The 25,877-nt window shown below is 40.5% G+C and overlaps 1 protein-coding gene across 4 annotated transcripts in view; it reads left to right on the top strand.

Annotated features, from left to right (window-relative positions):
* The first annotated feature begins 549 nt into the window (after nucleotides 1–549).
* Nucleotides 550–25,877, top strand: part of RALGAPB (Ral GTPase activating protein non-catalytic subunit beta) — a 104,635-nt gene continuing 79,307 nt past the window's right edge. For 2 of the 4 annotated variants that reach the window (XM_061210413.1, XM_061210411.1), the window contains exons 1-3: nucleotides 550–791; nucleotides 19,440–19,655; nucleotides 23,172–23,374. In XM_061210413.1, coding sequence (XP_061066396.1) covers nucleotides 19,470–19,655; nucleotides 23,172–23,374 — 389 coding nt within the window. In that variant the 5' untranslated portion in view covers nucleotides 550–791; nucleotides 19,440–19,469. Of the gene's footprint in view, nucleotides 792–19,109; nucleotides 19,125–19,439; nucleotides 19,656–23,171; nucleotides 23,375–25,877 lie in introns of those variants that run through there. The other 2 variants (XM_061210412.1, XM_061210414.1) reach the window with 2 other exon arrangements.

Here is a 25,877-nt window from a genome sequence, read left to right as displayed (position 1 = left end):
TATATCAGACTCAGCTCCTTAATGACAGGCTCTGAATCTGATGTCCGATTCATCTTTGTGACACACATCTGGCCTGGAATTGAACATTGCTCATAATGCTATCAATATAACGGGGGGGGGGGCGGGTAAAGGACAACATTTCAAAAGAAGGGTGCTGTAATGGTGTGAGAAATTCCTAGAACCTAAGTGGGAGCCAGAATCTTGCAGAGAAGACCCTTACTCCGTCCGCATCAAAAACACGCAGAGTCCCAACTGTTTCGTAGGGACGCATGTGGACCGCCTCCACGCCTGTATTGCGATGAGGTAGGAGCGTCCCTCACGTCACCCCTCCTGCTCCTCCGGAAAGGGAGGCGGGACTATACCCCGCGCGCGGCGATCTGGGATAGCTGCGCACGCGCAGCTTCCGCCTCCGTGTCTGGGGAATTATTTGACGCTGCCGCTTCGGCCCCCCCCCCCCCCCCCCCACAAGACTCTGATCAGGCGCGCCGCGCACGCGCAGTGATCCACTAGGTTCTGGGAGTTATTTGACGCTGCCGCCCCTGGCAGTCGGAAGTTGCCTGAGCAGAGCCCAGCCGGCCGGCCCGAGTGGCCTTCGTCGACCCGGGCACCCTGGGAGAGTCGCTGACGGGTGGACGGAGCGACCGCCTGAGGACAGCCGGCCGGGGCAGCGAAAGCGCCGGGCCTATGGCGCGGGTGGCGTGAGGCGGAAGGCCGAGTGCGGCCGGCGGCGGCGGCGGCGGCGGCGGCGGCGGCGCCCGCCCCAGCAATGCGGGCCCCGCCCGTCGCCTCAGGTAACCGGGCGGCCCTCCCCGTCGCGACCGGACCCTCCCTTCTCCTCCCCTCCGGGCGGTCTAGGGATGGCTAAGCCTTGTTTCTCGGCCCCGGTGGCTCCAAGGGCCCTTCGGAAGCGCATCTCATTTTGGGGGGGACCCACGGGGTCCGGGGGAGCTTGGCCGTGGAGTCGGCGGCTTCTGTCGGGTCTTTTCAAACCCGGGGTGGCCCTTGAGAGCTGCCCCGGCCGGGCGAAGCTCTTTCCTGGCAGCCTGGGGGAGGGGGCGGGTCTGGAGCGGAGCTAGACAACTCTGGCGAAGAATCTGGTCCAGCAGCAAGGTTGGTCGAGTGGCTGTCTCCCTTTGGGGACGATGCTGCCCATTGCACGGTGACTGTCGCATGAGGAAGAGTTAATAATGAGAATAAACAGCTAGCCCTTGTTAAGCGCTTACTATACGCCGGCCATTGTGCCAGACCATTACGTTCACCCCATCTAACTTCACAGCAACCCGGTAAGGGAGGATGATTATCCCCATCTTACTGACGAGGCAACTGAGGCCCTGAATGGTTAGGTGACTTCCTTGCCCAAGGTCACGGAGCTGGTAAATTTGACTCGAGATTCAAGTTCTTAACAATTAGGTCAGTGGCTCTCCAACTTCGCTGCACGTAGAAATCACCTGGGGCAGCTTTTAAAGATTCCTGATGCCCAGGTAGCAGAGCCAGGCCAATTAAATCACCGTATTTGGGAGTGGGGTCGGTGGGGGAAGCCAGACAGCAGTATTTCTTAAAGATCCCCACATGAATTCAGTGTGCAGCAAAGTTTGGGAACTGCTACCGTAGATAATTCTGCATCTCAGTAAAACGTTTCGGTGTTTCTCCAGTTTAAGTGTGTAGGAGAATTTTCTGGGAGTTTGTTTGAAATGCAGTTTCCAGCCGCAGAGATCTTTTCATTAGGCCCACGGACTACTACACCTTGTGAAAGCCTGTTGGGGGTGGGAAGTAACTTTCTCTGCAGGATTTGTGAGTCAGCTGGACCTTTTAAAGTGCGTGCATCTCATACAAAACTGTTAGTTTGCAATTTTTCTGGATACACAGTACTCATGGTTACAGCGTCTCTGATCTCTGGGTCTTGTTTGAATATGCTGTTCTCTGCCTAGTCTGTCCTCTGTGCTTTCTCCCTGCTCCGCCCAGACACACACACTTCTGCTGTTTCTTACACACATGCACGTAGTCTTTTCTTCCCATCTCTGGCTGCGTAACTCTCAGCATTCAAGAAGCCTCTGTGACCCTCACACCTCTCACTCCCAACCACCTTGGGTCTTTCCTGTTTGCTCTTTAGCATCATCGTAATGGAATTTACCAGTGATTTTTCTGTGTTGTATTTATGTCTGTTTTATTAGATTGTGAGCGACTTGAACCATGTTTCCTCATCTCTGTATTCCTTCCAGTTCTTTGACATGCAGACTCACAAAGGTTTTACTGAATGGAATGTTTGTGTCCCTTTTATGTCACAGACTGCATGCTGCAAACCGATTCTTCTCTATTTCCAGTTTTGCAAAAGGTGTTTGGTAGTTCTTGCTCTACAGAGTTTTGTTCTTTTTGCTTGAAAATACTCTAGTTAGGTCCGTTAACTTTTCCATCCAGCAATTAAGTAAACACATTGAGTTCTTACAACTGGCGAGACACTAGGGAAGACTAACTATGTGCAGTCAGCATTGGTTGATTTTTAATGTCTAGTTTTATCACAGTCAGATAAAATCAGTTCTGTAGTGGAAACCTTTTTATTGCCCTTAGGCCTTTGCATGTGTTCCCTACTAAACACTATGCTGTCCAAACTAGTGTTTAGTTGTCATCCACTAAATGTTGTTACCTTGCTGGTACTTGGTAAATACTAGTAGATGGAAGTGCTGTTGGTAGTAGTTCATCCTGTTACCACGAGAGATGACTTAAGAAGTACTTAATAAAGATTAAAACCTTGATGTCAGAGGAATTGACAAACTTAGTATATATTTATTACAGAATGCCTGAACTGCTGTTGCCCAGCATATTTACAAATTATAAAGGAAGGCAGCCTGGTAATTCAGATTATATTTGTTCTTGGCTGGTCTTAAAACCATGTAAGGTTTATAAAAGTGAGTGAGTGAGTATGTGTGTGAAGGTCATTATGAAGCGGTTTTTGGACAATAAAGTTTTTTATAGTAGTTAAATATGGTAAAGTATGTGGACTGAATAAGAAACACATTTCACGTAATGACATTCTTTACATCATACAGATTGTTGTAGAAACAGTTTTTTTGGTTCTGTTTTGTACTGTTTACTCAAATTTTAGGCTAAGGCTAATGTAGAAACTGATGGGATAATTTATGTTAAATTCAGATACTCAAGAAACTTGCCCTTGTTTCTCGGATCAGATATGGGCAGAGTATCCAGTTCTGGCCTCAGCACATGGAAGAAACTCAATCTTCAAGCCTGAGGTTAAAGTCTCTAGTTTGATCCCCCAGAAAAGGTGAAAAACTACACATGCTCAGTTAAAGACCAAAAATGACTCTAATCATGATAGCCTGAGACTTAGAAATGGATTCTTTTTAATTTGAGGTACCCATCAGTGTTAGCAGATGTGTTCCCTGACATGTGTAAAGGCCTTTTCGATAGAATACATGATTTTCTTTGGTGCAAGACGATTAAGCGTTTTAGAATTAAGGTACATGGAGTTTAAGTTTTAGATGCAGAAAATAGGTAACTTACCCAAGACTACTTGGTTGGCTGTAGCACATCTAAGAATAGAATGCAGGTCTCCTTCCTCTGGACTCAGTATCCCCTTCCACCCTCATGCCCCTCATGTGAGAGGATGTCTTGTTTCTTGTTGTTGTTGTTGTTGTTGTGTGTGTGTGTGTGTTGGGGATGGGGGAAGTGGACAGAGTAGTCTGCTATGTTTGAGATATTAAGTTAGATATGAGTGCTTGTAGTATGACATGTACTTTGCTATATAAACTGGGGATACTAAGATAAATAAGACACAGCCCCTTTCCTTCAGGAATCTATAGTCTAGTCAGGGTTGTAATAAAAGTAAAAGTATAGTATCTAAGGCAGCTCTGTCAAATAGAAATTTCTGCAGTGATGGAACTGTTCTATATCTGCACTGTCCAGTATGGTAGCAGTTAACCACATGTGATATTGAGGACTTGAAATGTGACTAGTTTACCTAAGGAACTGAATTTATAATTTAATTTAAATTTAAGTAACATGTGGTTATGGCTGCTGTGTTAGAGCAAGTCTGAGGCATAAAAGATGAGAACTGTGGTGGGGGTGGGAGCAGGCAGGGTATCCATACTTTCTTGGACAGACTAGCAAAAACTACCTGTTTTCACTTTTGGGGAGGAATGCAGGCAGAACCTGTCTCCCTTTCTTGTAATTCAGGTGTTTGATAGGATCCTTAACAGAATCTGGTGCACAGGTGAATACATTCCTTTTTGGCCAAGCTTGATTGATATTTGCCTTGGGGGTCAATAGGACTACCACAGAAATATGAAATATGTTCCTTTTGCCTTTATTAGTTGTAAAGGTTATATGGATGACCTTGAATGCACTTATGCACCTTAAAATCCAGCATTTATTTACTCAGTTCATTTATTCAGTGTTTTGGCACCCTGTACCCTATTTTTCCTAAGAGAAACAAGGCATGCCTGATAGTGTATACCTTGCATTTGTACAGCTCAAAGTATATTGACTTATGTTATTTGATCCTTTTCCCAAGTCACTTTAGCTAGGTACTGTAGGTATTCTCCCTGTCTTACAGGTGAGGAAACTATGACAAAGAAATAAGTGAAACTATGACAAGTGACTTGTCCAAGGTCATATGGTGAGGTACGGAGTCAGAACAAAAGAAGGAGCATTGGACTTCGAGGCAAGAGGTGGAGTTTCTTGTCCCAGCTCTACTGTTACTTGATGTGACCCTGAGCAAGTTGTAGAGGCTAGTGACATCTGTCTTGCTTAAATTTCTAGGCTTGTTATTGAACTGAAATGAAGTAACATGTGAAAGCTCTTTGAAAATGATCAATTATGCGAAGGTACATTGTTATCAAGCAAGATCTGCAATAGTTTTTCTGTTGTAGGATGCCACCTTCGTAACTCATCACGTCAGTTACCATGTTGAATACTGCTGTAACATGGATTTATTCATCATGGATTTCTCTTGTCTTCTTCACTATGAAACTTTCTCTTGGGCAGCCATTGTGTCCTCTTCATACCTGCCTCCCTACATGTTAGGACAATACCTGACACATAGCGGGTGTTTAATAAATGTTTGTTTAATGAAATGACTGATGTACGAATTTACAAAGTTAAAAAAAACTGTTCTCTGTAATTAGATTTGAAGCTCCTTGGGAGCAAGGATGATGTTTATTCATTATTATAGTCCCTGTGTTTGGTGTATAGAAGGCGTGTAATAAATATTGGCTGAGTTAATTGATGTAATTAATGCCAAGCTGTGGTCTTAGTGTGTCTACCACTGTATTGATCATTTTGGTAGTTTGTCAATTAGACCAAACCTTCATGTTACTTTGTGGTAGTACCTACAAGTCATAAACTGTTACCCAGCACACAGTGACCTGATAGTAGAAACATACAGAGATTACCTAGAAAATGGATACATGCAGAGTTGGGAAGGAGATTAAGTGATCTGCAGGGTAGCACTGTCATCTTTGCTTTCCTCCTATCACTTCTGAAGTTTGAAAGTGGAGACTTCTCTGCTCGCAGCTCAAGTTGATAGCCAACAGAGCCTAGCTGGGAAGGAGACTCATAGGATCCTAACACAGCAGTCAAAGCCCTCAACCGTCTGACTTCAGTATCTCACCACAGTGCCCAACCCTCCCTGCAATGTTCCCATCCTTCCTGCCCTCCCCTTCCTCAATATATTAGAGACACTGGAGTCTGCTTTCCTGCTGTCCCTTCAGCCTGTCTTAGATACTTGTCAAATTTCCTTAATAGGAATTCAGTTCCTGTTGTATTATTCCTATGATAAAGTTAAACTTTCTCTCATTCTCTGCCCTCAGTTTTTACTAAGTTAATTTCAAATCTCCAATCTGAGGATTCATAGTATTCTTCCTCCATAAGAGCTATCGTTTGTTGATTGCTTACTATGGACTAGATAGGACATGTTCCAAACATCTTACATGTCTTGATTCTCTAATCACAACTCCAAAGTAGGCTGTTATCCTACTGTTATCTCCATTTAACAGATGAGGATGCTCAGACACAGAGGTAGAGCAACTTTTGCAGGATTTTCCAACTTGCAGGTGGTGGAACTGGGATTTGAATCTAAGAAGTCTAGTTCCAGAGTCCTGGCTCTTAACCAGTCTCCTATTTGTTTTCATGCTTCTCATCTCTGTGTTTAATGGCAACATTATAGTATATAGAGTTAATATGCCCTAATTGTGAAGGTATTCCATTATTGATGGACAGTTAAATTCTGATCACTTCCCCGTCTTATGTGCAATACTACAGTGAATGAATGCCTTGTGCATTTTTCTATTGAGTTGTTTATCAGGATAAATTAAGTGGTATTACTGGGTCAAAGCACCTGATATTACTATGTCTCCCACTATGTATTGGCAAAACATTCGTGCTATCCTTGGGTGAATGGTTAGAAAAATGGCATTAGCCTGAGGTGCCTTACAAGTGTGTCAATTTATCGGCAGGATAGAGCTACAAACAATTCCATGGCAAGTGAACTAGGCAGTCAGGGCCCAGCAGGGTTTTGCCATGGTGCTATACTGAAAGGTTGATGCGCATATGAACATCTTTGCCCAGGAGGACCTAGGCTGTGAATCAATTCTGGTTCTTGAAACTACAGATGTTCTCTGAGATCTCTGGGTTGCTTTGGACAGCCTGAGCTGCAACAGCAAGAGGAGGTTCTTATTTGTGTGTTTAAGACTAGGCTGGCCACTGACAAAACTGGACCCAACAGGACTTACCCTGCCAAATCTGTGACATTACACTCTTCCCTCATCTTTTTTTTTTTTTTCCCTAACAGCAACAAACATGAAACAAAATGAAGTTATAGGACTTCCATAGTTGGGTTATAAGCCCAGACCCTGGAGCAGAGGTGGGATAGGGTGACTTTCAGGGCAGCAGTGGCTCATTCATAGTGTATGCCTCCCTACCTTCCCTCCACAAGAATCATGCTAATTCAGTTACCAAAACTAGCATTTGCCTTTATCTTTGATCAGAGGCGTAAATTGACCCATAGATGAGTTCTTCTTAGCTTACATCCTGTTTTGTTTTTTTTTTAAACTTGAATTAGTTGCCAACATTTAAAGAGTGCACTTCACAGAGATGTCCAGATTTTCTGTGTCTCTTGAAAAACTGGATTATCAGGCAACACTGGGTCTACATTCCTTCAAGGTAATAGTTGGCTAGGGCTGAGTAGTGATTGTGTCCTTTAAAGAGAACCTTAATTCTCTAATTTGCCCCAGTGTGCACCCTACCCACTTCACCCCATGTTTGGTTTCCTAGACTGGAGGTTTTCATCCTTCCCAGACCTAATGACCGCTTCACTATCCTGAAATTAACAGATAATATATAACCTACCAACACATAGAATTTTTAAAAAATCTGTGAAACTAACAATAACAAATGAAAACCATAAATTACTATCCTTCCAATAAAATTGGTATTTCGGTAAAAATGCTCAGGTAGAGCTATACTAGAGGACATACAAAGTGGTCAGATGCTTGTGTCTACTTATAACTTGAGAAGTAAGACAGTAATATGGCACTTTATATTTGACATTTTGAAATAAGGGCTAAGTAAGTAGCATGTAGTTCTTGTGATTGTGTTCCTGACAGCAGTGTGTGGTATTAGCAACTCAGACGCCACAAAAGGTATGGCCTTTGGTGATGTGATTGTTCTGAAATGGTGAACAATTCTTGGTATGGTTAAGGTTTCAAACATAAAAAAGTTGAATCTTTCCTCGGTTTGCATGGTTAATTGTGTTACTGGAAAATTAAGTGTTGTATATTAAAATAGCACAAAATATTTTGTATTTATGAGTAAAATGAAGTTAAATTTTTAGCCTTAGACAATTAAGAACAGAATGATTTTCTGGCAGACATTAGAAAGTCAGGTGAAATGTAGCAAAATTATTCATTGTGCAGGACTGTCACCTGTGTTACAGGATGTCTAGATATCCTGGATCTGCCCATAAATACCATAAATACCAGTAACATGCCCCAATCGTTGCGTTAACCAAAAGTGCACTTAATATTTCCAAAATACCCTGGGGGAGCAGTCTTTTTTTTTTTTTTTTTTAATTGAAAATCATTGCCCTAAACTCTTGAGTGTGTCCTGTTGGCCTTACCTCCTAAATCAGAGTGAGTTTTTATCACTCATTTTGCTAGTTTAATATTTACAAAATGATGCCTTAGTTACTTTACTTTGTGTTTCTTTGATTTTTTTTTTAATGTTTGTTTCCAATGTTTATTTTCTCTTCATTGTTTAATTTGCCTGTGCAGTTGGCCCTTTCTGTTGGTGGGTTCTGCATTTGCAGATTCAACCAACCATGAATCAGAGATATTTGGGGAAAAAAATCCAGAAAGTTCCAAAAAGAAAAACCTGAATTTGCTCTATGTAGGCAGCTATTTACACGGCATTTATATTGTACTTACAACTATTTACATAGCATTTACATTGTATTCGGTATTATAAGTAATCTAGAGATATTTACAGTATATGGGAGGATGTGCATAGGTTATATGCCACATACTTTTATATAAGGGACTTGAGCATCTGTGATTTTGGTATTGTCGGAGGGTCCTCGAACCAGTCCCCCATGGATACCAAGGAACAACTGTAATTATAAGGTACATCTTTGTCTTATTATTTTTTGTCTTTTATGCATTTGGTTGAAATTTAGCAGCTGTATTTTTCTATTACATGCGTTAAATATTTTAGTTCAACTTTTTCTCTCTCTCGGTCTTAGTTGCAGTACGTGGGATCTTTAGTTGGGGCACGTGGGGTCTTTAGTTGCGGCATGCGGACTTTTTAGTTACGGCATGCATGCAGGATCTGATTCCTGGACCAGGGTTTGAAACCAGGCCCCCTGCATTGGGAGTGCAGAGTCTTACCCACTGGACCACCAGGGAAGTCCCTACCTTACATGTTTCTTGAAGCATTTATTTCATTTTCTTCCATGTAATCATTTAAACATTAACAGATTTGAAGAATTTAAATCTCTTACATTTAAAAACTTTTTAAAAACTTTAGGAAGAATTTAAGAGCTATTAATCCTGTTTTGATTGGTCTTTCATAGTGTTTTTTCAAGAAAGATACTCCTGTCTTTACTTCAGAATTGAGAAGGGTGGTAGCTGTTTCTTAAAAATGCAAATTCCCAGGCCCTAACCCAAACCTACAGAATTGAGCTTTTTAGGGATGGAGTTTTGAAATCTACATTTTAAACCAGAGGGGCCCCCCCCTCAATGATTCTTATGTATACGGTGGAGTTTGAGAGCTAGCTTGTCTTTTTTTTTTTTTCTTAAAACATTTTTTCCCTCCAACAATGTATTATCCGAAATGGCCGCTAGATATTATTTAAATATTCCTTGAATATTTGAAAACCATCCAACTACTTTTTTTATACTAATAAATAGCTTAAAGCAAATGGACATTTTCAATTTTTATATGTATACAACATGCAAAATTTTGGACTTCCTTCAGTGGCATAACACCTTCTAACATCTTCCTTTTTCCCATTGATAAACCTTGGCATTCTGAAACATTCAGTATTCACTGTGTGCCAAGGACTTCTCAAAGATTCAGGAAGTGAGGTTTCCCCTCAAAAAAGGTTGACACACTTGTGGTGAAGATATCTTTACAAAGCTAATGAATAACCAAACGTGAAGCTTAATATGAATAACCTGTAGTAGGCACTCAGAGCTGGTGAAGAGGGGTGATGGGAGGAGTCAAAAAAAGTTTTACCAAAGAGGACATTTGAGCTGTGCTATGAAGTGTGAAGACTTCATAAGGTGGATGGAGGTGGGGAACAGCATGAGCAGTATTATAGGGTATGAACAAACTTGTCGGTTTTGAGCAATCATCAGTAGTACTTTGGGTCATAGCTTGGAGGATGGGGTGGGAAAGTGGCCGTAGAAGATAAAACTGGGAATGTGGATAAGCAATTTCAATTAGAATTTTAGCAAGGTTTTTTTCTTTAATTGGATGAAGTCATATTAAATTTTATATAAAAGAGTAAATGCCTGAGAATAACTGATAAAGTTTTGAAAAAGAGTAGTCAAAGTAAAGGGGGCTTCCTTTTCAGATGTTAAAACATTCTATAAAGCCACTGAATTTAAATCATTATGGCTGGACTTCCCTGGTGGCATAGTGGTTAAGAATCCGCCAATGCAGGGGACATGGGTTCTAGCCCAGGTCCGGGAAGATCCCACATGCTGTGGATCAACCAAGCCCGTGCGCCACAACTACTGAGGCTGCACTCTGCAGCCCACGAGCCACAACTACTGAGCCTGTGTGCCACAACTACTGAAGCCCGTGCACCTAGAGCCCGTGCTCCGCAACAAGAGAAGCCACCGCAATGAGAAGCCCGTGCACCATAACGAAGAGTAGCCCCCGCTCGCCACAACTAGAGAAAGCCCGCACACAGCAACAAAGACCCAATGCAGCCAAAAATAAAAATAAATTAATTAATTTTTAAAAATCGTTATGGCATTAGCATAGGAATAGACAAATAGTTGAACTGAACAGATTTGTAAATAGATTCCTATATAAATGAGAGTTTAATATATGACAAAATTGGTATTTCAGGTCAGTGGGAAAGGACGTGCTTTTATTTTTTTGTTTTTTGTTTTTTGGCTGCATTGGGTCTTCGTTGCTGTGCATGGGCTTTCTCTAGTTGCGGCGAGTGGGGTCTGCTCTTCATTGAGGTGCGCGGGTTTCTCATTGCGGTGGCTCCTCTTGTTGTGGAACACGGGCTCTAGGTGCATGGGCTTCAGTAGTTGCAGCATGCGGGCTCAGTAGTTGCAGCACATGGGCTTAGTTGCAAGGATGTGTTTTTAATAGATGATGTTGATACAACTTACTGTACATCTCTAAGAAAATAAAATTGGATCTTTCCTATACCACTTGTAGAAGTAAATTCCAGATGATATAAAACTTAAATGTGAAGAATTAATTATCTTGCATGGAAATCTAGTAACTACATTATACACTTCAGGGTTATGTCTTTAAACTTCTGGACCTAGACGCATAGTAAATATTTTATGTATTTTACATTATGACCCAGAACATATGCATATATAAAAAATGAAACAAGTCTCAGAACATTGCTTACCTTTACTGTGTGTGGTGCCTTTATTGTATATTCTATTCCATATAATTAAAAAGTATTATCTATTTCATTTATTTTATTACCCACAGTTTGAAAAACACTGATACAGGGGATAGGAGGGAGAAATCACCTAAGCCAGACTCAAAGCTAGAAGTTATAAAATAAAAAAAAATATTTGGCTAGAATAATGAAATTTCACTTCATACCTACCAAATTGGCAAATAAACAAATATGTAAATAAATCTGATTCTTGGCAAAAGATTGGGAGTGAGAGGAGGGAAGGGCTCTCATCCATTCCTAATGTAAATGGGAGTTGTTACAGCTTTTTGGGAATCTATCTGGCAAGACCTATTAACATTAAAAATACATATACTCCTTGATCCAGTGGTTTCACTCTTGGAAACTTGTTCCATAGAAATTAAAAGGCCACTACTAAAGGATATATAAGCAAGCATATTTATTGCATCATTATTTCCTGGTGACAAAGTATGGGAAATGAAGTAAATGTAAATCATTGGGAGACTGAATAAATTGTATCATATCATGGAATAGTACACAGCCATTAAAAAGAATCTTATTGGAAGGATATTCATGAGGTACTGGTGAATGGAAAAAAGATGTAGAAGAGTATATAGTCCCTAGCTATGTGTGTATATAAATTATTTTAATATGATTTGAGTTAGGATGGAGCAAAATACACAAGGAAGTGTTAGGTTGGTTAAATGGATTATCTATTCAGGGAAGTGAATTATTTGGATAGGGAATGAAGACAAATATAAAGGGTAAAAAATCACACTAAAACAAAACAAAAAACCTTGTAGTATAATGTTCTTGTGCATTTATTGAAGAGATTATAGTGTGTGTATATATATTATACTATATACTATATGTATATGTGTGTGTGTGTGTGTGTGTATTTATATATATGTTTATTAAAAAAGGTGAGAAAAAATGTTGTGTGGGTATAAGTTATCCTCTGATGAGAATGGCAACCTATCAGAGTCTCCCCTTTTTACCCTTCCATTTTTTAAAAAATTCTTATTAGTCATCAGTTTTATACACATCAGTGTGTACATGTCATTCCCAATCGCCCAATTCATCACACCACCACCCCCACCACCCCCGTGGCTTTCCCGCCTTGGTGTCCATACATTTGTTCTCTACATCTGTGTCTCAATTTCTGCCCTGCAAACCAGTTCATCTGTACCATTTTTCTAGGTTCCACATATATGCGTTAATATACGATATTTGTTTTTCTCTTTCTGACTTACTTCACTCTGTATGACAGTCTCTAGATCCATCCACGTCTCAACAAATGACCCAATTTCGTTCCTTTTTATGGCTGAGTAATATTTCATTGTATATATGTACCACATCTTCTTTATCCATTCATCTGTCGATGGGCATTTAGGTTGCTTCCATGACCTGGCTATTGTAAATAGTGCTGCATTGAACATTGGGGTGCATGTGTCTTTTTGAATTACGGTTTTCTCTGGGTATATGCCCAGTAGTGGGATTGCTGGATCATATGGTAATTCTTTTTTTAGTTTTTTAAGGAACCTCCATACTGTTCTCCGTAGTGGCTGTATCAATTTCCATTCCCACCAACAGTGCAAGAGGGTTCCCTTTTCTCCACACCCTCTCCAAGATTTATTGTTTGTAGATTTTCTGATGATGCCCATTCTCACTGGTGTGAGGTGATACCTCATTGTAGTTTTGATTTGCATTTCTCTTAATAATTAGTGATGTTGAGCAGCTTTTCATGTGCTTCTTGGCCATCTGTATATCTTTGGAGAAATGTCTCTTTAGGTCTTCTGCCCATTTTTGGATTGGGTTGTTTGTTTCTTTAATATTGAGCTGCATGAGCTGTTTATATATTTTGGAGATTAATCCTTTGTCCGTTGATTCATTTGCAAATATTTTCTCCCATTCTGAGTGTTGTCTTTTCGTCTTGTTTATGGTTTCCTTTGCTGTGCAAAAGCTTTTAAGTTTCATTAGGTCCCATTTGTTTATTTTTGTTTTTATTTCCATTACTCTAGGAGGTGGATCAAAAAAGATCTTGCTGTGATTTATGTCAAAGAGTGTTCTTCCTAAGTTTTCCTCTAAGAGTTTTATAGTGTCCGGTCTTACATTTAGGTCTCGAATCCATTTTGAGTTTATTTTTGTGTATGGTGTTAGGGAGTGTTCTAATTTCATTCTTTTACATGTAGCTGTCCAGTTTTCCTAGCACCATTTATTGAAGAGACTGTCTTTTCTCCATTGTATATCCTTGCCTCCTTTGTCATAGATTAGTTGACCATAGGTGCGTGGGTTTATCTCTGGGCTTTCTATCTTGTTCCATTGATCTATGTTTCTCTTTTTGTGCCAGTACCTTGTTGTCTTGATGACTGTAGCTTTGTAGTAGAGTCTGAAGTCAGGGAGTCTGATTCCTCCGGCTCCGTTTTTTTCCCTCAAGACTGCTTTGGCTATTTGGGGTCTTTTGTGTCTCCATACAAATTTTAAGATTTTTTGTTCTAGTTCCGTAAAAAATGCCATTGGTAATTTGATAGGGATTGCATTGAATCTGTAGATTGCTTTGAGTAGTATAGTCATTTTCACAGTATTGATTCTTCCAATCCAAGAACATGGTATATCTCTCCATCTGTTGGTATCATCTTTAATTTCTTTCATCAGTGTCTCACAGTTTTCTGCGTACCGGTCTTTTGTCTCCCTAGGTAGGTTTATTCCTAGGTATTTTATTCTTTTTGTTGCAATGGTAAATGGGAGTGTTTCCTTAATTTCTCTTTCAGATTTTTCATCATTAGTGTATAGGAATGCAAGAGATTTCTGTGCATTAATTTTGTATCCTGCAACTTTACCAGATTCATTGATTAGCTCTAGTAGTTTTCTGGTGGCATCTTTAGGATTCTCTATGTATAGTATCATGTCATCTGCAGAGAGTGACAGTTTTACTTCTTCCTTTCCAATTTGTATTTCTTTTTCTTCTCTGATTGCCATGGCTAGGACTTCCAAAACTATGTTGAATAATAGTGGCGAGAGTGGACATCCTTGTCTTGTTCCTGATCTTAGAGGAAATGCTTTCAGTTTTTCACCATTGAGAATGATGTTTGCTGTGGGTTTGTCATATATGGCCTTTATTATGTTGAGGTAGGTTCCCTCTATGCCCACTTTCTGGAGAGTTTTTATCATAAATGGGTGTTGAATTTTGTCAAAAGCTTTTTCTGCATCTATTGAGATGATGGTTTTTCTTCTTCAATTTGTTAATATGGTGTATCACATTGATTGATTTGTGTATATTGAAGAATCCTTGCATCCCTGAGATAAATCCCACTTGATCATGGTGTATGATCCTTTTAATGTGTTGTTGGATTCTGTTTGCTAGTATTTTGTTGAGGATTTTTGCATCTATATTCATGAGTGATATTGGTCTGTAATTTTCTTTTTTTGTAGTATCTTGGTCTGGTTTTGGTATCAGGGTGATGGTGGCCTCATAGAATGAGTTTGGGAGTGTTCCTTCCTCTGCAATTTTTTGGAAGAGTTTGAGAAGGATGGGTGTTGGCTCTTCTCTAAATGTTTGATAGAATTCACCTGTGAAGCCATCTGGTCCTGGACTTTTGTTTGTTGGAAGAGTTTTAATCACAGTTTCAATTTCATTACTTGTCATTGGTCTGTTCATATTTTCTGTTTCTTCCTGGTTCAGTCTTGGAAGGTTATACCTTTCTAAGAATTTGTCCATTTCTTCCAGGTTGTCCATTTCATTGGCATAGAGTTGCTTGTAGTAGTCTCTTAGGATGCTTTGTATTTCTGCAGTGTCTGTTGTAACTTCTCCTTTTTCATTTCTAATTTTATTGATTTGAGTCCTCTCCCTCTTTTTCTTGATGAGTCTGGCTAATGGTTTATCAATTTTGTTTATCTTCTCAAAGAACCAGCTTTTAGTTTTATTGGTCTTTGCTATTGTTTTCGTTGTTTCTATTTCATTTATTTCTGCTCTGATCTTTATGATTTCTTTCCTTCTGCTAACTTTGTGTTTTGTTTGTTCTTCTTTCTGTAGTTCCTTTAGGTGTAAGGTTAGACTGTTTATTTGAGATTTTTCTTGTGTCTTGAGGTGGGCTTGTATAGCTATAAACTTCCCTCTTAGAACTGCTTTTGCTGCATCCCATAGGTTTTGGATCGTCGTGTGTTCATTGTCATTTGTCTCTAGGTAAGTTTTGATTTCCTCTTTGATTTCTTCAGTGATCTCTTGGTTTTTTAGTAATGTATTGTTTAGCCTCCATGTGTTTGTGTTTTTTACACTTTTTTCCCTGTATTTGATTTCTAATCTCATAGCATTGTGGTCAGAAAAGATGCTTGATATGATTTCAATTTTCTTAAATTTACTGAGGCTTGATTTGTGAACCAAGATGTGATCTATCCTGGAGAATGTTCCGTGCGCACTTGAGAAGAACGTGTAATCTGCTGTTTTTGGATGGAATGTCCTATAAATATCAATTAAATCTATCTTGTCTATTGTGTCCTTTAAAGCTTCTGTTTCCTTATTTATTTTTATTTGGATGATCTGTCCATTGGTGTAAGTGAGGTGTTAAAGTCCCCCACTATTATTGTGTTACTGTCTATTTTCTCTTTTATAGCTGTTAGCAGTTGCCTTATGTATTGAGGTGCTCCTATGTTGGGTGCATATATATTTATAATTGTTATACCTTCTTGGATTGATCCCTTGATCATTATGTAGTGTCCTTCCTTGTCTCTTGTAACATTACTTTAAAGTCTATTTTATCTGATACGAGTATAGCTACTCCAGCTTTCTTTTGATTTCCATTTGCATGGACTATCTTTTTCCATCCCCTCACTTTCAGTCTGTACGTGTCCCTAGGTCTGAAGTGGGTCTCTTGTAGACAGCATATGTATGGGTCTTGTTTTTGTATCCATTCAGCAAGCCTGTGTCTTTTGGTTGGAGCATTTAATCCATTCACGTTTAAGGTAATTATCCATATGTATGTTCCTATGACCATTTTTTAAATTGTTTTGGGTTTGTTTTTGTAGGTCCTTTTCTTCTCTTGTGTTTCCCACTTAGAGAAGTTCCTTTAGCATTCGTTGTTAGAGCTGGTTTGGTGGTGCTGAATTCTCTTAGCTTTTGCTTGTCTGTAAAGCTTTTGATTTCTCCATGGAATCTGAATGAGATCCTTGCCGGGTAGAGTAATCTTGGTTGTAGGTTCTTTCCTTTCATCACTTTAAGTATATCATGCCACTCCCTTCTGGCTTGTAGAGTTTCTGCTGAGAAATCAGCTGTTAACCTTATGGGAGTTCCGTTCTATGTTATTTGTCGTTTTTCCCTTGCTGCTTTCAATAATTTTTCTTTGTCTTTAATTTTTGCCAATTTGATTACTATGTGTCTCGGCGTGTTTCTCTTTGGGTTTATCCTGTATGGGACTCGCTGTGCTTCCTGGACTTGGGTGCCTATTTCCTTTCCCATGTTAGGGAAGTTTTTGACTATAATCTCTTCAAATATTTTCTCTGGTCCTTTCTCTCTCTCCTCCTTCTGGGACCCCTATAAGGCGAATGTTTTTGCATTTAATGTTGTCCCAGAGGTCTCTTAGGCTGTCTTCATTTCTTTTCATTCTTTTTTCTTTATTCTGTTCCGCAGCAGTGAGTTCCACCATTCTGTCTTCCAGGTCACTTATCCGTTCTTCTGCCTCAGTTATTCTTCTATTGATTCCTCTAGTGTAGTTTTCATTTCAGTTATTGTATTGTTCATCTCTGTTTTTTTGTTCTTTAATTCTTCTAGGTCTTTGTTAAACATTTCTTGCACCTTCTCGATCTTTGCCTCCATTTTTTTTCCGAGGTCCTGGATCATCTTCACTATCATTATTCTGAATTCTTTTTCTGGAAGGTTGCCTGTCTCCACTTTATTTAGTTGTTTTTCTGGGGTTTTATCTTGTTCCTTCATCTGGTACATAGCCCTCTGCCTTTTCGTCTTGTCCATCTTTCTGTGAATGTGGTTTTTGTTCCACAGGCTGCAGGATTGTAGTTCTTCTTGCTTCTGCTGTCTGCCCTCTGGTGGATGAGGCTATCTAAGAGGCTTGTGCAAGTTTCCTGATGGGAGCGACTGGTGGTGGGTAGAGCTGATTGTTGCTCTGGTGGGCAGAGCTCAGTAAAACTTTAATCCGCTTGACTGCTGATGGGTGGGGCTGGATTCCCTCCCTGTGGTTGTTTGGCCTGAGGCAACCTAACACTGGAGCCTACCTGGGCTCTTTGGTGGGGCTAATGGTGGACTCTGGGAGGGCTCACGCCAAGGAGTACTTCCCACAACTTCTGCTGCCAGTGTCCTTGTCCCCACGGTGAGGCACAGCCACCCCCCGCCTCTGCAGGAGACCCTCCAACACTAGCAGGTAGGTCTGGTTCAGTCTCCCCTGGGGTCACTGCTCCTTCCCCTGGGTCCTGATGTGCACACTACTTTGTGTGTGCCCTCCAAGAGTGGAGTCTCTGTTTCCCTGAGTCCTGTGGAAGTCCTGCAATCAAATCCCACTAGCCTTCAAAGTCTGATTCTCTAGGAATTCCTCCTCCCATTGCCGGACCCCCAGGTTGGGAAGCCTGACGTGAGGCTCAGAACCTTCACTCCAGTGGGTGGACTTCTGTGGTGTAAGTGTTCTCCAGTCTGTGAGTCACCCACCCAGCAGTTTTGGGATTTGATTTTACTGTGATTGTGCCCCTCCTACCGTCTCATTGCGGCTTCTTTGTCTTTGGATGTGGGGTATCTTTTTTGGTGAGTTCCAGTGTCTTTGTGTTGATGATTGTCCAGCAGCTAGTTGTCATTCTGGTGTTTTCACAAGAGGGAGTGAGAGCACGTCCTTCTACTCCGCCATCTTGGTTCAGGGCCACAAATTTTCCCTTCCGTTTTTGAGAGTGCTTATTTTAGGGCGGTGGTGCCGGGGGCGGGGGGGAACATCAGGATATCCTTAGGGGGGTTCCTTATAAATCCTAAGGAAATTGAGGCAACTTTAACAGTCAGTCGCATCCACCCATCCTTCACATTGTAGGTACTTTGTTCGATTCTGGTTCATCCTTTCTGCCTTCCCATTTTCAGGGCCTCTTGGTTCAGAGGAGGACCATATCCTCTTGAAAAACACTGATACTTACTGATCTGGAATGAGGTTTTGTAAGATAAAATTAAACAAAGCTACCAGTTTGAAGAAAAACTAGTTTAAGGGATAGAACTTTTTAAAGCTTAAGTGTATCCGTAAACTCTGCTGGCTGGGCAAACAGATTTCAGAGCAAGTAGAAAATGAAAGTTAATAGAAGTTAATTGGAAAGGACTAACCATCCTTGATTCTCCTCATGGGTATGGCATTTATGATTGTAATATTTACATTGCATTCATATAGATATGTTTCTGTGGCTAAAGTTTCTCATTTGTATGGTAGACTTAGATATCTTTACATGGAGAATATACAGCATAGGGAAAAGCAGGACATGTCATGGAGAATATATAGGTTAGGGAGGGGCAGTACATGCTGTGGTTAAGAGCATGGTCCCTGGAGCCCAACAGATGTGGACTCAAAACCCACCTCTACCATGTTATAGTTCTGAAGCCTCAGGGAAGCAGCAGACCTCTCTATGCCTCAGTTTTTTCATCTGTGAATTAGGGATAGCATTACTTAATTTTCATAGAGCTGTTGTGTGATTTCATGAGTAGTATGTAGTAAATGCTCAGTAAGTGGCAGGTCTTTATATGTTTTCTGAAGGACATTGACTTCCAGGGGTTCCATTACCAGAAGAATGTATGCCACTGCTGTAGAGAATGAAATATTCTCAAAGAATTTTATGTCTGATTTGAGGGCATTGGTGGGAAATTGCAGGGGTATGTTTCTAGCAAGTAATAGGTGCTTGGAAACTGTTAACTGAAAAATCTGGGGCCTAGAGTAAACCCTTTCCTTTGTCTCCCTTTCTTACTTAGAGCATACCCTTCTTCTATCTTTTTCTATCCTGGAACATGGAATGTAGAAGGTTCCCTCATGCTGTGAGTGTACCAAATTTGATTATTTTATCCCCTTGCACGGTGGCCATCTGCCCCAGCTCTACTCTGGGCTTCTGAGGGCTCTTTTGGGGAGGTGCTCAGACAGCTGCGTCCTAGGGTCTGCCTTTCCTACCTGATCTCACTAAGAGGCTATTTAGGACATTCTCAAGACATTTAAATGTTTTTTTTCCTCAGTCTTCTCAAGGCAGTATATTTACAGCTTCTTTATCTTGCTATGTAGGGTAAATATGTATTTTACTAAGTTTTATTAGTTTGCAGCAATATAGTTTGACTTGTAATTCTCTTTTGTCTTTTCAGGTGCCATTTGGATAGTCCTTTAGCGGCACAATGTACTCTGAGTGGAGGTCGCTGCATTTGGTGATTCAGAATGATCAGGGCCACACCAGTGTGCTACACAGCTATCCAGAGAGCGTTGGGCGAGAGGTGGCCAATGCGGTGGTTCATCCTCTCGGGCAGGCCTTAGGTACCCTTTCAGCGGCTGGTAGTGAGAGTTTGTTGAAAACTGACAAAGAAGTAAGTGTTTTTTCGTTTCATTCTACTCTGTGAAAATATAAGTTTGTTACAGAATAATTTGTTTAACATTGTCTTTTTAAGTGGATTTCTGCTCAGTGTAATGTGACGTCTTAATTTGACCGTATTTGGGTTGAGGGTTGGGGCCCAGAGTCTGTGGGAGTTATGAGGAATAGGTTGTACCATTGTGCTGTTGGGACTTCCTGCTAGCTGGACCCAGTTCTCCACTTGAGCTGTGAGCTGAGACAGAGACTTGCCTGTCAGGTCCCTTTCCCTAAGTCTTAGGCTTAGTCTTCAGATTTCCATTCAGAGGTTGTGTTTGGAAGGTCTTCATTCCTACCTCTAGATGGCCTCTGACTGAAGGCCTATCTGTGTTGTCTTCAGGCTACACATGTGCACTGCGCTTTAGGCTCTCCCGCTGTCTCCATCCCAGTCTACCCTTGTCTGACTTCTAGGTTTAAGAGTGCTACAGAGCAGCTAAGTCTGTATGGCTGTGAGCCCACGTGGTTGGAGTGGGGGTTGTGTTTGCTGTTCCTAAAGATGAGGAGCTTTTGGAGTGGCTTGGCCTAGAGCTGGTCCTCTGTTCTTGGGTTCAGGGGACAGGGCTGAAGTTAAGTTGCCAGTGGGGAGTCATGAAGGGGCCCTGAGAATGGAGTGATACAGAGCTTGCTAGTATGAGGTCTGGCTAAGATCGGGATTAGAACTTGTCCCCTGTGCTTGAGGACATTCATACAATCTTTAGGCTTTGGGTTTACCTATTTCTCAGACACCCCCCCCCCCGCACTGTTTTTCACTTACATTTTGATTTCTTGTGAAGGAGAGATTAGACTTAATCTAGATATAAGACAACTCTAGATAGGAGACTAAGGTTTATAGCTCAGGAAGCATTTTATTTACCCTCTGTAGGCCAAAGAGCCTGGGTTGCCGAAGGGGAAGCCCCTCATACTGAGGAGCATTTTATTCTCAGAGTGCCCTGGCAGAGACTTACCCCGAGGACCAGCACTTGTCCTGGCGCACTCTCTTCTTGGTGTGTCTGTAATTCTTTGCTGCCCTCTCCTGGGAAGAGATGGCATGTGAGTAGATAAAGGTGCTCAGTGCAGCCCTTGTTTTTTCTCCTTTCCTACCCTCAAAAGGATATGAGAGAATAGGTCTTGAATCCAGTGTCCTCTCGAATTATACAATTGAACTATTGTGTGAAGATATTACCAAAGATATCTTCTCCTTGGTCTTTCCTGTGATAATTAGGGACTTGCAACCTCTTTTAAAATTCTTTCTCTTGTTCAGCTAAATCCCACCCCCTCCATGCCCCTTCCCACCTCATTTGTCACAGCTTCACTGTTTTTATAGTCACTTTTAACATTTATTGCTGTCATATGTTACTTTCTATTATATTATATTGTTGTTATGTATTTTCTACCCTTAGCCTTTGTAGTTCTGAGGTTAAAAATTTCAGTACATGTATTTATCTTGTTAGATTCAGCTTTAGTTTTAAGCTGTTATAATCTTTTTTTTTAATTTTAATTTTTTATTTATTTATGTTTGGCTGCATTGGGTCTTTGTTGCTGCTCACGGGCTTTCTCTAGTTGCGGCGAGCAGGGGCTACTCTTCATTGCGGTGCACGGGCTTCTCATTGGGGTGGCTCCTCTTGTTGCGGAGCACGGGTTCTAGGCGCATGGGCTTCAGTAGTTGTGGCACACGGGCTTCAGTAGTTGTGGCTCGCAGGCTCTAGAGCACAGGCTCAGTAGTTGTAGCACACGTAATTGCTCCACAGCATGTGGGATCTTCCGGGACCAGGGCTCGAACCCGTGTCCCCTGCATTGGCAGGCGGATTCTTAACCACTGCGCCACCAGGGAAACCCAAAGCTGTTATAATCTTTTTGAATCCTGAATTTCTATTTAACAAGTTAGTTTTTTTTTTTTTTTAGCTTTGTGATATCTACAAATGGTCAGCATGTAATCTGTTTTTCTCTAAGTTAAAATCTTGGCAGAGCCTTTGGCATGCCATTGGGCATCTTCTTCCAAAATGATCTTGGTACAGTAATCCACTGCTATTCTCCCATGTTATTTTGACCAGTTACAAATCCAACCATTCTACCTCCTTCTGGACTGTATCTTTCCATCTTGTCCACGAGGACCAAATTTCTTGTTAAAGCCCAGATCCCCCTTTGCCAGAGAAGGCTGTTAATGGCACGGTGAGAATAGCTTTAGATTTCTAGTTGGAAGACCAGGGATCAAGTTTTCAGCTCCAGCATTTCCAAACGAGTGCCATGGGCCAAATTGCTTAATTTGCTAAACTTCAGTTTTCTTATGTATGAAATGAGGGTGGGGACTTCCCTGGCGGTCCAGTGGTTAAGACTCCATGTTTCCACTGCAGGGGGTACACGTTTGATCCCTAGTTGGGGGACTAAGATGCCACGAGCCATGCAGTGTGGCCAGAAAATAAAAATAAAATATAAAAATAAAATGAGGATAGTTTACCCTCTCACACCGGTTATTTTGATGTTTAGATAATATTTATGAAAGTACCTCAGAAACTGGTTTTAAGTCAGTGCCAGGTTTCTACATTTGTCAGCTGCTTTCATAGTAACCCTCTTAATAAAGGAATGAAGCTTGTCTGGCACGACTTGTTCTTTTTGAGCAGGCTGGTTCTCAGCGACCCTGCTTCCCTTTCATAAGTGCTCACTGATCATCTGCTTAGTAATTTGTCCCAGAGTTTTGTCTGGAATTCACTTAAACTTTCCAGTGTACATTATCTGGAATATAGTTTCATCCTCTTTTGCAAATTAGGCCATTTCCCCTTTCTCATTGTGCCTTATTCGTTCATGACCGCAAGCAGTGGTTCAGCAGTCTCTTAGGCAACTTCTCTCGGCCCCTATGATTCAGACAGGTCAGGAGGCTGGAACTCGTTTAGTGCAGCTAAGTGCCTTTTTAAGATCTTACCCAGCTTCAGTCCCTTCTGACCTGTGTTTGTTCTTGCCGTTCCATTTAAAATATTGTTTTCTTTGCCAGTGAAAATAGTCACAAAATAAGAGTGGGGCAGTTCATCTTCCTTCCTGTTGTTTGTTAAAGTTGCATAATCTGGAAATGGAATATAATTAAATTTATGTAAGTGATTTCCTAAATGACACACATACCCGCATGCAAATTAAGTGGAGAAAAATATCTAAAATTTTCTATTTCTGTGCCTCCAATCTCTATGGAAAATCAAGATGACCTGTACTTACTTTTTATTTTACAGAGCAAACAATAATAATGTTTAAGGGGTGAAAGCCAACATAGGCTTAATAATTAGAAATAAGTAATTTATTTTCTTCTTAAATCTTTTGCTTAGGAAACGTTGTCTGAGTATGTCTTATACATGGAAAGTACATTCTGTAGAATTAATCTGATGTATGTTGAGATGAATATACTTCAGTTGAGAGGTTTTTGACAATAAAAGAGGTTAACATTTTAAATCAGTCTACTGATATAGAGATAGGAATGTGTAATAATTCTATATGTATATTTTCTTTTGTTTAGGTAAAATGGACCATGGAAGTAATTTGCTATGGACTGACCCTTCCATTGGACGGAGAGACTGTAAAATATTGTGTTGATGTATATACTGACTGGATTATGGCTTTAGTGTTGCCGAAAGATTCTATTCCATTGCCAGTTATTAAAGAGCCTAATCTATATGTTCAAAGTATACTAAAACACCTGCAGAATCTTTTTGTACCAAGGTAAGCTATACTAGTCTATCTGGCCTGTTATCAGGATCATAATAAACTACTCATCAATGTTACTTTTTTGTATTATAGGAACTGATTTCATTGTTAGACCTTTGAACAGTAACTTTCATTACTTGTTCAGTTAAAGCGTATGTTAATATGAATGAGAGAGATGGGCTTATATAATGTTTACTAGGACTCTTTAACAAGTGTGTGTTCATTTGAACGGCTTTTGGCTTTGCTTCTAAGATCTGTTAGCTATTAGATGTTAAAATACTGTGACCCCTTTCCCTTCCAGTCAAAAAAAACATACTTTTGCCTAACGTAATTCTTGTCTCCACTTAAGCTAAAGGCGACTAAGCCATCTACCTTAAAATGAATCTTTCTTATGAGAGAATGAAGACATTGAAGTAAGCAGATTTGAAATTATAGGCACATTTGTAGTAGGCCAAAAGAATACTTTTGACGGTTTGTTACTGAGTTTTTCCCCTATCTCTGCAGCAGAGACCTTAAATATTGTAATGTAAGATTGCCTTACTTGTGCCTAAAACATTTTTTTCCCATTCTAAAAGAATTATATGTCACTATAAAGGATTTTGGAAATATAGAAAATAATGGAGAAGAAAGCATTAGTTGCCTGTTTGTAGGGATTTCCTTTGAGAAAAATCTGTTTTCAGCTGTTTTTTATGTCTGTGGAAGGGGCAAGTGGGCTTCCCTCCTTTTGGAAAAGTTCTGGTTAGGGCTTTTGGTCTGTCAGATGATGAGGACTTTGAATCATCCAAAAACCAGCCCTGTAGATTTTAACTTTTTAAATTTAGAAGGAAGATTACTTTGGAAAATCTGAATTAAAAAAGAGGAATCTCCATTAAGAGCTCTGGTCTGTAGGATCAGTTGTACAAACATACCTCAAGATATTGCAAGTTTGGTTGCAGACCACCACAATAAAGCGATCATTGAAATAAAGCAGTCACATGAATTTTTTGGTTTCCCAGTGCGTAAAAGTTTTTATACTATACTGTAGTCTGTAAATATGCAATAGCATTATGTCTAAAAAAACAATTACATATCTTGATTAAAAAATACTAGCATTGCTGAAAAATGCTAACCATCTGAGCCTTTAGTGAACTGAAATCTTTTTGCTGGTGGAGGGTCCTGCCTCAATGCGATGGCTGCTGACTGATCAGGGTGGTGGTTGCTGAAGCTTGGGTGGCTGTGGCGATGTGTTAAAATAAGACAACAGTGAAGTCTGCCACATTCATTGACTCTTCAGTTCATGAACGATTTGTCTGTAGCGTGCAATGTTGTTTGATAGCATTTTACCTACAGTAGTTCTTTCAAAATTGGAGTTAATCCTCTCAGACCCTGCTGCTGCTTTATCAACTAAGTTTATGTAATATTCTAAATTCTTTGTTGTCATTTCAATAATTTTCACAGCATCTTCACCAGGAGTAGATTCCATCTCAGGAAACCACTTTCTCTGCTCATCCATAAGAAGCAACTCCTCTTCCATTAAAGTTTTATTATGCGATTGCAGCAATTCAGTCACGTCTTCGGGCTCCACTTCTAATTTTAGTTCTCTTATTATTTCTACCACATCTGCGTTTACTTCCACCACTGAAGTCTTGAGCCCCTCAGAGTCATCCGTGAGGGTTGAAATCAGCTTCTTCCAGACTCTTATTGATATTGATGTTTTGATCTCTTCCCATGACATAAATATTCTTAATGCCATTTAGAATGGTGAATCCTTTCCAGAGGGTTTTCAATTTCCTTTGCCCAGATCCATCAGAGGAATTGCTATCTGTGGCAGCTATAGTCTTAAGAAATGTATTTCTTAAATAATAAAACTTGAAAGTCGAAATTGCTCCTTGATTCGTGGGCAGCAGAATGGATTTTGGGTTAGCAGGCAAACATTAATCTTGTTGTACATCTCAGTGTTGACTGAAAAAACTGCACAGTCGAAAAGTTGAGAATTATGTTTTATTCGGCGGACTTACTGAAGACTGTAGCCCGGATACTGTTTCTCAGCTCTGAGGGGCTGTTCCAAAGAGGTGAGGGAGGAGCGAGGATGTATAGGACTTTTGCTGGGAAAAAAACAAAACTGTGTAGTGGAACATCAAAAGATTACTGCTAATCAAAAAACACATCTCAAGTTAGTGATTTTAGTGCCTTTCTGTGTATGGGAAGGTGCAAGAGTTTGGGCTCATTGAAATTATTCCTTTGGTATGCATCTTAACTATCTAGGGCCACTATTTTGTTTCTCTCTGTCCTGAAGTCCCCTCAGGGTGCACCATGGGGGTGGGGGGGCAGCTGCAGCAGCTGATGACTATGGCCACAATATTGTTTGTTTACTGAAATGGCAGGTGACATTCTTAGAGCTCTTGGATGACCCAGGTACATTGTTAATGAGCAGTAATATTTTGAAAGGCATCTTTTTTTCTGAGCTACTGTAGGTCTCAGCAGTGGGCTTAAAATGTTGTAAACAGATGTGCTGGCATCCAGGCTTTATTGTTTCATT

This window comes from Eubalaena glacialis, chromosome 13 (genome assembly GCF_028564815.1).
Source record: "Eubalaena glacialis isolate mEubGla1 chromosome 13, mEubGla1.1.hap2.+ XY, whole genome shotgun sequence".
Lineage (NCBI taxonomy): Eukaryota > Metazoa > Chordata > Mammalia > Artiodactyla > Balaenidae > Eubalaena > Eubalaena glacialis.
The sequence above is the reverse complement of the archived record's forward strand: the minus strand, read 5'-3'. Positions and strand labels throughout refer to the sequence as shown.